This window comes from Dunckerocampus dactyliophorus, chromosome 9 (genome assembly GCF_027744805.1).
Source record: "Dunckerocampus dactyliophorus isolate RoL2022-P2 chromosome 9, RoL_Ddac_1.1, whole genome shotgun sequence".
In the NCBI taxonomy this organism is placed as follows: Eukaryota; Metazoa; Chordata; class Actinopteri; order Syngnathiformes; family Syngnathidae; genus Dunckerocampus; species Dunckerocampus dactyliophorus.
In genome coordinates this window covers 8431691-8447333 of record NC_072827.1, presented here as the reverse complement: position 1 = coordinate 8447333, position 15643 = coordinate 8431691, and the positions used below count along the sequence as shown (strand labels likewise).

The following is a 15643-nucleotide window of genomic DNA, read 5'->3' as shown; positions in this document are numbered from 1 at the left end:
TAAAACTTCCTGGTAGACGGCTGCACTGACGTTGGACCTCAGAAAACACAGTGGACCAACATGAGCAGATGACATGGCACCCCAAACCGTCACTGACTGTGGAAACTTGACACTGGACCTCGAGCAACGTGGATTCCGTGCCTCTCCTCTCTTTCTCCAGACTCTGGGACCTTGATTTCCAAAGTGATCCTTTTTTTTTAATTGGTCATAAGTAATATTCAAATTTTCTGAGATACAGAATTTGGGATTTTCATTAGTTTTCAGTTATAATCATCAAAATTAAAAGAAAAACATTTGAAACATATCAGTCTGTGTGTAATGAATATTGTATACAATATACAAGTGACTGAAATAAATCAACTTTTTGGTCATTTCCTAATTTATTGAGCAGCACCTGTATATATTTGAAGAAAAAACTGCATCTCGGCTTTGTCATATCAGTGAAAAAGTATATTATTACAAGTAGTATCAACTATCAACCCATTTTTACGTTTTTTATTTTATTTTCCAAAATATTTATAATATTTATAACTTTATTCCCGGAATAGTTTGACTTTATTCCCATAAATTATAATTTTTTCCCCCAACCTAAAATAATTGTCAATTTTTTTTTCTCTTAATATTTTGACTTTATTCTCTTAAAATTACAGCAATTTTTTTCAATTTCTGCTGTTTTTTTATTTTTTTTACATTTTCCAACATTTTCCACTTTCTTCTTGTAAATTTTCTTCTTGTAATTATGACTTTATTTCCACAGTAGTTTGATTTTATTCTCATACTATTATATGTAAATTTCCAAAAATTACATTTGGCCTATTTGTTGTTTTGCTTGTTTGTTGACTTTATTCTTAAAATTACTGCTGATTTTTAAATTTTTACTGCTGTTGTTGTTTTTTTTTTTTTTAAGTTTTCTTGTTAAATTATATTTTCAGAGTGTTATTGTGATATTTTCAGTAGTTTGATTTTATTCCGTTACCATTATATGTAAATTTCCAAAAATTACATTCGGCCTATTTGTTGTTTTGTTTATTTTTCAAAATATTACAACTTAAAAAAAACAACATCTTTCTTCAGTATTTCAACTTCAACTTTTTCTTGCAATATTTTGACTTTATTCTTAAAATTACTGCTGATTTTTCAATTTTTACTGCTGTTGTTTTTTTAAGTTTTCTTGTTAAATGATATTTTCAGAGTGTGCTGGGGGCCACTAAAAAAAACAGCTACGGGCCGCCAATGACCCGCAGGCAGCAGTCAGGACACCCTGGTTTAGCTGTTGAAAAACAGCATTTTTTAACAAATGCTGATGAACAGGTCCAAATCAGATCATGCGATCATGTGTAGTGAGTATGAGAAGTTGAGTGCAGTCATTTGTTGCGTCTAATGGTTGTGTGCGGGCAGCAATGAAGTTGACGCTGGTGTATTTTCGTGGCGGATTACTGTGGCATGTTGATCTTCTAAGGCGTGACATAGAATGCGTCCCTCTCGAGTGACGAGCTTTGGCAGCCTTTCCTGACGTCCGCTGTGGGACAATAACAACACGACCGCTGCCAACGACGATCTCGCAAGCACGCAGGCACCACCGTGTACCCGCTCATTTGCCAGCGCTAAAAAAATGTTTTAGGCAGGTCAAACCTTTGCAATTCTCTGGTGGTCAAGCGGCTGCGTGCTGAAGCTGGGTCTTGGCTTTTGGACGATTTGACTGGTTGGCAACGATGAATGTGTTAACTCTCATTTTTTACCTCACCTTGCTGACAGGTAAGAAGTGAATGGGATGTTTGTGCACTGTGGGAAGTCAGGTTTTGCATTTCAAAAATGCTTTTTACTAATGATGCTGCCAGGACCCTGTTACCCGACCCACATGAAAACTAATGAGCATTGTTGCTGTTACGTTTTGGGCACTCGTCCTCTTTGACTGACAAGGGCACGTGCACTCTTCCATCTATTTTCTTGGTAATTACCACTACACTCAACAATTCCACATAGTTTTCTGGATTCAATCATTCAAACGTCTCTCTGCAAGATGACCTTGCTTTCTTTCAAGGCCAGCTGAAAAATGAAAGGAGACTCCTCCCCTGGCTTTGGGGAAAATAATCACCATTAACATCTTTTCCTTGCCGCCATTATTGCAAGAATTACCCCACTAATCCAGCACAAACTCATACATAAAGCAACTGGGTGTCCTACTCATTTTTTACGCATGCATTGGTTTGTGTCAGCTAAAGGCTGAATTATGCTACCGAGTCACGGCGCCGACGTAAGCGACGCCGGTTCCGTCCTCCCCCTCAGCTTTTTTTTTGAGTACAATATACAGTATACCCACACATTTGCAATTCAGCATTCATGGCCATGGAAATTTGCATGTATTTTTAGATCAATAATAATGTAATTTTTAATATAATATATTTATATAAGTAATACAAACTATTAAAATGTTTTTTTCCTCCAAAAATATTTTTATATTTTATTATTTTTCTTATTTATTTTTACAGCCCGGCAAGTTTGGAAGTTTTAGGTCAATTTTGTTTTTCTCTCTCTGAAAATAAGCCATTTTTATGCAAAAAGGACATCTCAGTAATAATTTTAAAATACGTGTGAATACAGATAAAATGTACACCATCCATGCAGCATACATTTGATTTATTTGATTACATTTTTTGAAAATACATTTCAATTGCAAGTTTTTTAAATGATTATTTTTATTTATTATTATTGTTATTTTTATGTATTTATTTTGTTTTTAATTTATATATATATATATATATATATATATATATATATATATATATATATGTACACTGTATATCTTTTTAATTATATTATATAAAAATCTGTAATAATTTCTAAATGAGTGATAATGCAGGTAGAATGTACAGAATACATGCAGCATACATTGTATTAACTTTATTAATTAAAAAATGTCAATTAAAATTGTTTTAATTATTATTTTTTATTTATTCATTTAAAAAAATGCAAATTTCTATATTTCTATATTTCTATATTTATATATATTTACTGATTTACTGATTTTTTAAAAATAGTTAATATATATATATATAAACTATTTTTAAAAAATTATATATATATATATATATTTTTTTTTTTAAATTATATATATATATATATATATATATATATATATATACTATTTAAAAAAAATCTGTAAATAATTTCTAAATGTGTGATAGTCCAGGTGAAATAAAGAACATATATATGTGGCATACATTTTATTTATGATTTTTTTAAAGTTTTTTAAAATTTTTATAATTTTCATTTATTTTCATTGAGAAAATAGTTTTCATATATAACAAAAAGATATTTTAAAAATCTGTACTCATTTATAAATTTACTATTTTTATTTATTCATTTGTAAGTACCTTTATATTTGTAATACATTTTTAAAAACGTATTTAAATAAATCACTAAGAATTTATAACCGCGCAGGTACAATGTGCAGCATACATGTACCGCTGTTGAAGAAAGCCCACCATTTTTACATGTTTATTTATCATGCCTAAATGCATCACTAACAATGTTTTTTCCTCAAGCATCGAGATTTCACACTTTATTCGGAGGTCTTTGACTGCACCAAAGTTACCACGGTGTAACATTTATAATATTTACACCGTGAGTCCCATTCGATCTGTGCTATGGATCATCTTCCATTATCATTCATGAGTGGTGAGTAGCTATACGGTACATTTATACTTGAAATGTGTTTAAGTCACCCAAAATTTGGGGACTGAAGAGCACATGTCGGTGAAATTTCAGCAAGGGGGGTTGAGAAAGCACGGGCCTTAGCAACCAATTACCCATGTTTTATGACGCATTTGTCAAATGATGAACAAAATTTGAGGATGCTGTATCTGTATTACATGTATGCTAGCATGTCTTACAAAGCATTTTGAGCACAACCCATCGGGGGAGCTGTGCTGTCTTTGCAACACATGGCTCCATAGCATGCTGCTAGACAGCCAGCGAACCTATAATGAAAGCTCAGACATGTACGCAAGGCTTACTGTTCTTGCTTTAGTGACGCTTTCTTTGAAATGCATGTATGCCTGTGTTAACTGTAACATAATTGGTGAAATATTGTTAGACATTACACCAATAACGATTTGCTGTGTTATCTATAACAGTGGTCCCCAACCCCGGGCCGTGGGTCATTTGGTACCGGGCCGCATAGAAAGAAAAATAATTTCCATTATTTCACTTTTTAATGTTTTATTTTGAAAAGTGGCCGGATTCTCTCTGTTACATCCGTCTCACTTGACGCATGTCCATTGTGCGTGTGCTAACTTTCTCTCATGCCGCACAGATAGACTACTACTGTATTTTTACCATTTTTCTTTCACCTCATATTTGGTCTCAAATGCTGATACTATGTGGGAATGCATAAAGGTAAGTTTTGATGACTTATTGAGCGCTAATGCGAACATTTGTCTCAAGTTAATTCATGCTAGCGCACTGCCTTTTCCCACACACGTCAAACACTGATGTAATAATCTTTCTGGAAAAACTTGGCTGGAACTTGAAATGTTGGATAGTGGGTCACCATTCATTTTGTGCTTTTAATTTGATGTTATTCATGTCTTAGTTTTACACAATACATAATAAATAAGATAAATTAGATTGCTCAAAAAAGGCAGGGGACCACTGATCTATAACACGAAAGCTAAGATATTATGAGGTGTGATTAAATATCTGTGTTTCAAAATTCACAGCTGAACACAACACGAGCATGCACACAAGGGCTCCTCACACTGTGTGCAAGCGCCTGTCTGACACTTGTCACGTCTATTTTCATCACATTCATAAGGCAACATAATCACTTTCCGGCACAACGACAAAGCAACACCCCCTCACCCCCCATAAGAGCGTCTGCTACTAATTCCTCTGCAAGCGAGCCCATATGTGTTCTCTCTTGTTTATGGAGCTGCCGCCTGGGCTTCCAATGATGAAACCCGCCTGGTCAAAACTCTCTTCACCGGTTACAACAAGGTGGTCCGGCCCGTCAGTCACTTCAGCGACCCGGTGGTTGTCACTGTGGGCCTGCAGCTCATCCAGCTCATCAGCGTGGTAAGGTGTCCATCCTGAAAAAAAGTGTCGGCTGACGTTCGACATCTCAGCTGCTGTCTGAAGTTGCTCTGCCTTCACAGGACGAAGTCAACCAGATTGTCAACAGCAATGTACGCCTCAAACAGGTTGGACAATTTGAATTCATGCTTTTTTTTTAGGTGGGGAAAATCCTATGAGTAAAAACCCCCAAGCAGCAGGTTTTTAAAAGTGTGAGGTGCGGTGAGGTATTTGGTTCCAGACCCAACAGTGACAAGTGAATTAGGATTCCTTATTTATAAATATAATATTTTTGTAGTTAGAGCAGAGAAAACTTGTTTAAGACCTTCTAAATGAAATTTTTTTAACATTATTAGAGCCCTCTAGACATGAAATAATACCCCTACAGTCACCTTTACACTCCTTTTCTCAATAGTAGATATAAGAACAGAAAATAAGCCATTTAAGACATACAGTAAATAAAACTCATGCCTGTGTGCGCTACTATAAATGTGTTCCCGAGGGCAGGGGACCCTAATTTTCCCATGGCCATTATGGTGTGACTCACTTTTATAGTAAAAAAAGCATGCTAATTTGTTTGAATTATTTCAAATAGCTGTCAAAACACATATAGTATGTGTCATTAAAAAATAAACAAATAAAAATACACTCAGTTATATCTGCAAAATACATTTCAGAGCACAATATTAAGAGAAGCAATGTCAACTGCAAAAAAAATCAAAACTATAAAATTGCAGTTGATATTTTTATATGCCGAGGGAGAAGAATCAAAAACAAAATATTTGTAATTCAAAATTTAAAAATATATACTTCAGACAATCAGAAAATTACATGACAACACAGTATGTAATGTACTTTTCTGCAATTTTTGGATGTATATTAATTATTAAATATAAAATAAAATATAATTATATTAATTAAAATATTTCATGTAATTTTGTAATAGTCTGAAGCATTTATTCATTTTGAAATGTGTTATTTTGAAATACAAATATTTTAAATTACATAAACTTTTTAATGCAATTTTCTTTCATTATCATATAATTTTATAATTTAATTTAATTTAATGTCATATTATTTAAATTTTATATTTTATCAAATCTTAAATACAAATATTTCAAATAAATATTTATGACTTGTTGTCTCTGACCCACCCAGAATGGGTCTGCGACCCACTTTTGGGTCTGGACTCACCAGTTGAGAACCACTGCCCAAGGGGACCTGAAAGAGAGGCGGACAGGAAGTGATGTCGGGGGTTGAGTTGTATTTCAGCTTTATGTGGGACACGAACAGTAGCCCGTGTTTTTAATTAGGGATTTAATTAGGGATTATTGCGCCTGCTGTGAGATCTTTCAAACCTCCAATAAAAGGCTGTTGTTCTGCTGGTCAAGTCTGGTGCTTGAGTGTCTCACCCAACATTACAGTAACATTACTGACACCTAGTGACCATGTAGAATACTACATGTCATCACAACATCCTTAAATGCGTCCTCTGAGTGCCTTATATTTGTATTTTATTTCATTTAGCCATTTTTATGCTTGAAAATGTTTAGTTCAGGCCAAAAATATGTGAGATTTGCTTAAATATGCATATTTTTAGTTTAGTTTTTCAACCACAAAACAGCATGATTGATTCATTCATAGATTTTCTGATAGGGTGAAGCCGTCAAATTCAAACCGAACTTTTTCCTCAACCGAATTTTCCGTAAAATTACAACTTTATTTTGTTTTTTTGTGTGTCTCGTATAAAAAATAAACTACTTTTTAATTAAACTCCATGCTACTAAAATGTCATTATTTTTCCTCATATTGCGAGTTTATTCTGGTAAAATTGCATCTGTTTTCTCCTTAGAATACGACCCTGTTCTCATGATGTTTTGAATGTTTTCTTGTAAAATTACAGCTTTTTTCTTTTTTAATTTCTGCTGTTGTTGATGGGTTTTTTTTTCAATTTTGCAACTATTTCAGTTTTCTTCTGGTCAATTTGTTTCTCATAATTATGATTTTATTCCCATAATACTTTGACTTCCTTCTCATAACTTTATAACTTTTTTTCCCAGCCTAATTTTCCAAAAATCACACGTTTATTTTATTTTGTTTTGTTTCTCATAATAATTGGACTTTTAACCTAATTTTCCAAATATTACAACTTTATTTGATGCTTTTTTTGTTTTTCATAATATTACAACTTTTAAACAATTTTTTCTCTAATATTTCAACTTTATGCTACTAAAATTATGTTAATTTTCCTCATAATATTACAATGTTATTATATTAAATTACAACTTTTTCTTGTTAGATTTTCACTTTTTTCTTTGAATATTTTGAATTTATTCTTGTACAATTACTGCAGATTTTTCCAGTTTTGCTTTTTTTTTGTTTTCTTGTTAAATTCTATTTTTAGAACATGCAATAAAAAACAGCTGCGGGCCGCAAATGGCCCCCAGGCCGAACTTTGGACACCCTTGTTTTCAATCAAGTTTTACTGTTGAATTTGAGGATTTCCCCCCCCCCCCCTTCTATTGTTGAGTTCCTGTGTAAAGTTTGTCCGCTTGCATTTTCTTCCAGCAATGGAAGGACGTGAACTTGCAGTGGAACCCGGAGGATTATGGCGGCATCAGAAAAATCAGAATTCCCTCCACTGACATCTGGCGGCCCGACCTGGTGCTCTACAACAAGTACGGTGTCAAGTCGACATTTTTGTAACCTAAAGTGAGGGGATTGAGCTCCTTACAACAAGCAAAACAACATTTTCACCCTTTCCAACACACTCATGAAAGCTGACATGTCTTCATGCTAAATATAGTGCGTGTAGCCCCCACCCCACAACAGGGGCCCGTCCTCTCAGGTTAAGCTTGACGTAAGTTGTGGTTTTGTTTGCCCGCAGTGCAGACGGTGACTTTGCTATTGTGCATGAGACCAAAGTGCTGCTGGAGCACACGGGACTGATCACATGGAACCCTCCGGCCATCTTCAAGAGCTACTGTGAGATCATCGTGCTGCACTTCCCCTTCGACCTGCAGAACTGCAGCATGAAACTGGGCACCTGGACCTACGACGGCAACTTAGTCGTCGTCAATCCTGTAATTGCATTCGAAATTTGTTATTTAAAGCCCAAGTCTCCACGCAGCAGTGCTGTTTGATGCACCCTTAGCGGTCTACTATTTTCATCTTAAAACCAGGGTTTTACACTGCCCCCTATGTATTTTTCAATAAATAATACATAAAAATACAAATTCAAAATATTTATAAAATAATCATATTAAAAACATTAAAAACTTTTAAGTTATAAATCTAAAAAATAAAATAATTTAAATAAAACACTTAAAAATAAATAAAAACGCTGTACATTTTACCTGTATTAATACATATTTAGACATTCTTACCAAATTATGGTGAACGAGATGTGTTTTCCTGCAGAAAAAAACTTCCTATTTTTGGAGGAGAAAAATGCGTTTTTGTGAATATACATAATAAAGTCGTCCCTCGTTTACAGAGGTTAATTGGTTCCAGACCCAGCCGCAATAAATGCATTTCCGGATAGGATTCAATGTTAATAAATAGGATAGTTTTGTAGTTACAGCATAGAAAACATGTTTATCATTTTCTAAATACAGTTTTTAACATTATTGCAGTGCTGTAGATATGAAATAACACACCAGTAGTCACTTTTAAGCTCTTATTATTCTTTGTTTACATCACACTGCGCAACTCTAATGCTGCAAGGACTCGAGACGGCCGCTAGCTAGCAACCATTGAGCCTCAAGTTTATTTCTTCTAAACTTAAGAAGCCAAAAACTTACCACTTCCACATGGAATGGGAGGAGAACTTTTTTTCATTCTATCATGTGGGACATGCCATGGCGGACTTCATGACTTCATGCAGTGTTAAGGTAATGTCATGTAAGCTAATATCTCAACGTTTTGGGCCATTACTGCCGCCTAGTGACCAGAATACTACATATCACTTGTATTTCAATATGTTTTGACTAATAATAGACAATAGTCTATCACAAAACAGCCATCATTTATTAATAAATTTTGGAAAAACGCAATATATAGTGAGGGAGCGATAATCAAACCCGTTATTGCGAGGGGCGACTGTATATGGTTAGGACAGGGGTGTCCAAACTTTTTCCACTGCGGAAAGATCAAAATATGTGCGCGCCACGTTGACATTTTTTAGACCAACCCATGTAGATATGCCAAGAAGTTTTTTTATATTTAAAGTAATACACAACCTGCATCTCAGCTTTGTGTTATCAGTCACAAAGTGTATTATTATTATGAGCTTTTTCTCCTTTCATGTTCTTGTAAAATGACTGCTCTATGTTTCATTTTGTTTTTGTTTTTGTTTTCTTGGTTCATTGTATTTTCAGAAATCACCCTGGGCCAATAAAGAACCCACTGCGGGTCATAAATGGTGCCCGGGCCGTACTTTGCACACCCCTGGGTTAGGGCTTGATGACTATTATAATTAATTTAGTTTAAATTTAAAAAGTTGAAAAGCAGACATTTGAAAAGCAGAAATAAGAGAAATCGTTAATAAAATCTTGTCTCTCCAGGATAGTGATCGTCCTGACTTGAGTAACTTCATGGAGAGCGGGGAGTGGGTGATGAAGGACTTCCGCAGCTGGAAGCACTGGGTGTACTATGCCTGCTGCCCAGAGACCCCCTACCTGGACATCACCTACCACTTCCTCATGCTGCGCCTCCCCCTCTACTTCATCGTCAACGTCATCATACCTTGCATGCTCTTCTCCTTCCTGACTGGACTTGTCTTTTATCTGCCTACAGACTCTGGTAAGCAGAACTACAGACGTAGGCGTTATTATCCGCCATTATTACTTGTTTCTATGTCCATGATATCATCTGGCAAAACCTTGTCCTTAGCGCCTGAGGTGTCACTAACTACTACACAAACAAGCGTGCTTGTGCGCACATCTGGCTGTGGTCCCACTGTGTGCGTCTGCCTCATTACCCAGCATCCCCCTGTGCTGTCATGTCTGAAAGCAGGTCTTTGCTTTAATGTATAATACATCACTCGCACCCGCTTCCTGCTGCCAAAATACACTCAGGGATAACTGCCAAGTGACGGAAAGCACACGCTTTGCATTTTATCTAGAATAAATTGGCAATTTTCACCCAGCAACATCTTTAAAGGTAAATATTTGTCATTTTCAATTTGTAAACATGCAGTGGCATTAGTGTGCAAAGCCTCATGCTAGAAACAGCCATGACATTATTACACATTTGGTTATTATCATTTTTGTTGTGTATTGCTTTACCAACAAACTTACATTGAAATTTTTTATGTACATTATTTCTGTCACGAGTTGCCGTGGTACACGGCGAGGAGTAGGATCCCAAAGCAGACAAATGAGCGTAGATCAAGTACAAAAAGGAAAATTTAATATACAAAAAGAGTCCACACAAAAATACAAAGTACAACTAAGGAAAATCCAGCAAGGGTAGCAACAACAAAAAACACTAACAGCAAAAGGCTGTTAGGAAAAAAATACTAGATGGTAACAAAAAACACTGAAGGCAAACCTTACAGGAACAGATCAAGATACTGAGCAGGTAGGTGCAGGTAAGCAGGTAGGTGCAGGGAGCAGGGAGCAGGGAGCAGGGAGCAGGGAGCAGGGAGCAGGGAGCAGGGAGCAGGGAGCAGGGAGCAGGGAGTCAAGGAGTACAATCTAGCACTGGTGGATTGTCATGCAGCTGCTTAAGAAGATCAGCAGTAATGAGCCACAGGTGTGTGTAATTAAGTCCGGGTCCTGTTCAGGGATGTGCTGCAACACATAAACGGCAGAGGGCAGCAGAGCAGAACACAGAACATGACAATTTCTGGGCTTTAGCAGGCTGCATAAAACAATATGGCAGGCCAAATCTGGCCCCCGGGCCTTGAGCTTGACACCTGTGATCTAATAGAACACAACTGCAAAAAACAGGGGAGAAAATTTTTTAAAAGTCCACAAACTGCCACCAAATCTTATTTAAAAATCTACATTTTAGCTTTTCTTTGGCATCATTTTTCTTATTATTTTTTGTTTCATATTAAACAAATATATTTTTAAAGTACAAATAAATGATAGTAATAAAATAAAAATATAGATAAAATATTGTATAAAATAATCAATTGAAATATAGTTTTTTGAAAGGCTCACAAAATGCCACCAAATCTTACTTAAAACTCAAAATTGTTTTATTGTTTTACAGTATTTTTAAAGTATTTTTTGATTAATATGACATAAATATATTTTTAAAAAAGAAAGAATTAAAAATATTAACACACACACATATATAGTCAAACCTGTCTTAGCGGCCACCTTTATGAACGGCCACCTGCCTATAGCGGCCACTGACAAATCCCCCGCAGAAAATGTACGTCTTGTAGACCCTGTGTATAGCAGTCACCTGTCTCACGCGGCCAGCGGCCACCCATTTTGTATCCCTTGGTCAATATCTGACCGCATATAGCGGCCAAAATGCCGACTCAAGCAGAAGCTTCATGCACGAAAAAGTTTCGTTTTTTAAGCAATGAAGCCGTCGTGTGTAGACTTTAATTACTGAGTCCTAGTTCGACATAAAAAAGCCGTCTTCTTACTTTGCAATGCTGCCCTGAAAAGATTCAATGACAGCCAAAACGGTAATCTTCCCACTTTGCAATGCTGTGAATAGATTCTAAAATAGCCAAAACACCTGAATAAAACATCTAAAATATCACTTAATTGCCGACTAATTAGAGATTAGAAGCCCATTCAATAAGAAAGGAGCGATGGTATTGTTAGTTTACGACGATCTTCGCACCTCCTCCGCACTCAATTGTTCACGCACACACCCATTCATGACTGCTTCACTGCTTTATATATATATATTTTGTTTTGCTCAATATAATATACATTTGAGAAAGCAAAAATAAATAATAATAATAAGATCTTCTTATAAATGATCAAATAGAATAATAAAAGTGTAATTTTGATGTGCAGTATTTCTAGACTTTTGCAGGTTGCATGAAACGATATGGCGGGCCGAATCTGGCCCCCGAGCCTTGAGTTTGACAACTGTGATCTAGCAAGATGAAGCACGAGAATCTTCCCTTATTTCCCATTAGCCCATGTGCACATGCTGTATATCATGAGTGAAATGAAATGCTCCGTTTCCCAGGGGAGAAGATGACCCTCAGCATTTCCGTGCTGCTTTCTCTGACCGTCTTCCTGCTGGTCATCGTGGAGCTGATCCCTTCCACCTCCAGCGCTGTCCCACTCATTGGGAAGTACATGCTCTTCACCATGGTGTTTGTCATTGCCTCCATCATCATCACCGTCATTGTCATCAACACTCACCACCGCTCCCCCAGCACCCACACCATGCCTGATTGGGTGCGCAAGGTGAGCACTGAGCAGATGATTCCACTGGACATTTTGCACTGCATGTATTGTTCTGTACAGTAGATCCCCACCACCAGCAAATGGCAAAAATCTGCCAATAATTGATACACCCATTAAAATGTCTATTTTTGACACACTGCTCACCCCTTCCCCTCCAAAACATTCTTCTACCCTGACGTTGATGTTCGCCTCTGATTTACAATCAACAATTGCAACAAACATGACTGTTGTAATTATTATATGAGATTCCATTCCAGAGTCCTCCACTTCTCTCTTCAATTGCTATTGTTCACTTGCCACACAATCCAGGTTTAATCTCTAAATATGCCTCACACACGTATTTAACACATTAAGTAAGTATAAAATGTATAGCTACTCACCACTAATCAATGGTAATGAAAGATGATCCATCACCACATAGAATGGGAGTCCAAGTGTAGAAGTCATATATTTAGCATTTTATAACACCTATGGTGTGTTCAAGGACAGCCAGAATCTCAACACTTGAGGAAAAAACATTGTTAGTGAAGCATAAAGGCATAAGTTTGTAATAATTGTGGTCTTTCCAACAGTTGTACATGCATGCTGTATTTTACCTGTATCCATCCATCCATCTTCTATGGCGCTTATCCTGATTAGGGTCCCAGTGGTATGCTGGAGCCGATCCCAACTGACTTCGGGAGAGGCAGGGTACACCCTGGCCTGGTCGCCAGCCAATCACAGGGCACATATAGACAAACAACCATTCACACTCACATTTATACCTATGGACAATTTAGAGTCACCAATTAACCAAACATTCACCTGTATTATTACATATTCATAAATGTATTGTATGTATTCATTTTTTTATTAAAAAAGAAAAAGAAAAACCTGAAAATGTAAGATTTAAAATTAAAAATACTAATTAAAAAAGCATTTTAAAATTATTTTTAACAATTTATTATATAAATAAAAACGTATTAAATCAATACAATAAATCGCTGACTTAAGGTGATTGAGATGTGTTTTTTGGGGGAAAGCCTGCCTACTTTTGGAGAAAAAAACACCAAAAGAAATATGTTTTTTTGACCAAAAATTAGCGATTTTGCGTGAATTATTAATCGCAAATATGCGGGGAGCCACTGCTATACTATTGCTATGCATCTGTGTAGAGTTGCAGCTGACAGGAAACCATAACCTTCTGCTATACTGCCATCTAGCGGTGATATGTAGTACCTTCATCATAAACATTCTACTAGTCATTTAAATAATTAATTAATTACCAATAAGGTTAAAAATAAGAAATTACGGTGGATAGGCAAGTAATATTTAATATATCATTGTATAATAACAACAATAATAATATAATATGCTTATGCAATAAACATTTACATTTTACACATGACAGTAACAAACATAAGTGCAGACCTTTAGTGACACACTGAACCTGTGTGCACGTTTCCAGCAGCAATTGGGAGATGTAGGAGCTTTGTTTGAGCGCAACTGTGCTATAATATTTCATCTAATTGTGCATTTCTGCCTATTTTCCTGTCAGCTTTTTATCGAGACCATTCCAAACATCATGTTCTTCTCAACGATGAAGCGGCCCGGGAAGGAAAAGCCGGTGAAGAACATCTATGGCGGCGACTTTGACATCTCAGACATCTCTGGCAACCAGGCCTCTGCAGTGCCCTACCAGTCACCCATCACCAAAAACCCTGATGTCCGCAGTGCCATCGAAGGAGTCAAGTACATTGCTGAAACCATGAAATCAGACGAAGAGTCCAACAATGTAGGTCAATGTCTTTCTTCTCTGCAGCTTTTAATGTGTACACTTATATGACTGCTGTGTCTTCTTCTGCTTGTTCAGGCTGCTGAGGAGTGGAAGTTTGTGGCCATGGTGTTGGACCACATCCTGCTGTGTGTCTTCATGGCTGTGTGTCTCATCGGCACATTAGGCGTGTTTGCCGGACGTCTCATTGAGCTGAGCATGCTCTAGATGCCTCCAGCGTCATGATTTCTTCCAGGGATGAGTTGACGCTCAATGTCAAGAGTCGAGTTTATGAAATGATGCAATGCGGAGGTCCTTGTTTGCTTTATAATAACATTATGTTGTGTTGCTCATGTTATCGCATATATTTTGGTAACTTTTTTCTTATGTCAGGATAGTTTATGTACTCCTATTAACCTGATGTGTTATAATACAATGTGTACAATAAATCGTATGGGGGAATTGGAATGCTTCTGTCAGGCTCAGGGAGCCGCGTTACTTGGATCCCGAAATGCAGACACAGGGGTTAGTCCAAAAGTTCAAAATATATTTAATGAACAACAGAGGAGGCACAAAACAGGAACTCAGGGCGACAGTGCAAAAAACTAAGGAGGGCACCGTGGGCAGAAAACAAGAACAGCTATGAACTAAAGAGTGCTGGAGCTACCATTTGAGCTGGACGGAGGTCTGGTGCAGCAGGTGGACTTAGCTGGTTGGAGTAGCGTGAAGAACTGCAACGGGAGAATACAGGTAAGCAGGATAAGTGCACATGGTCTGGAAGCACCAATATGGAGAATAATCCATCACTGGCTGGCTGCAGGTGAGGAGACTAAAAAGGTAGCTGATTGAACACAGCTGCAGGGATCTGGTAGCTCCGCCCAGCTCAGGAGGTGTCACAGTCTGAGCAAGTAAACAGAGGAGAGGTCAGCAATAACATACAACATAATAGGACATAATGTTGGAACATAATGGCACAAAATTAAAACAGGCGACAAGTGTCACCGCAGCACGTGACAGTAGTTGTGTAGTAGTTAGTATAACATGTTATACTAACAGGGGAGTTTTACAATTTTATTACATTTAATTTAATTAATTCATTTTTTAAATGATAAAATGTAAAAAGAGATTAAAAATAAATGACTAAATAAATAAATACTGGTGTAATAAACTGACACATTATATAATAAATACAGGATATAGACCCAGCAACAACTTATTAAATAATGCAAAATGAATAAAATTCAAATTTAACGTTAATTCATTGCATTAATATTATGTGAGCAGGTGTACCTAACGTTGAAAACACCACTTTCAGACGTCACGGCCAAATTAAGCCCCGCCCCCTCGCTCTGCCGCTTTCGATTGGTTTACATGGCTGTGGGTACTTATTGTATTGCGAAATAGTGCTGGCAAACCCGATTCA

The 15643-nt window shown here is 36.5% G+C and overlaps 1 protein-coding gene across 2 annotated transcripts; it reads left to right on the top strand.

The window, feature by feature from the left end:
- Window positions 1–1505: 1505 nt before the first annotated feature.
- LOC129187544 (acetylcholine receptor subunit alpha) lies at window positions 1506–14666 on the top strand. Of its 2 annotated transcripts, none has more exons than XM_054786982.1 (9): window positions 1506–1755; window positions 4934–5076; window positions 5157–5201; window positions 7642–7751; window positions 7961–8156; window positions 9639–9876; window positions 12244–12467; window positions 14005–14241; window positions 14320–14666. In XM_054786982.1, the coding sequence occupies exons 1-9, from the start codon at window positions 1713–1715 to the stop codon at window positions 14446–14448; spliced, it is 1365 nt and encodes a 454-aa protein (XP_054642957.1). In that variant the 5' UTR covers window positions 1506–1712; the 3' UTR covers window positions 14449–14666. The 2 variants fall into 2 exon arrangements, with proteins under 2 accessions (XP_054642957.1, XP_054642958.1); XM_054786983.1 differs by lacking the exon at window positions 1506–1755 and adding an exon at window positions 4151–4398.
- Window positions 14667–15643: the final 977 nt, after the last annotated feature.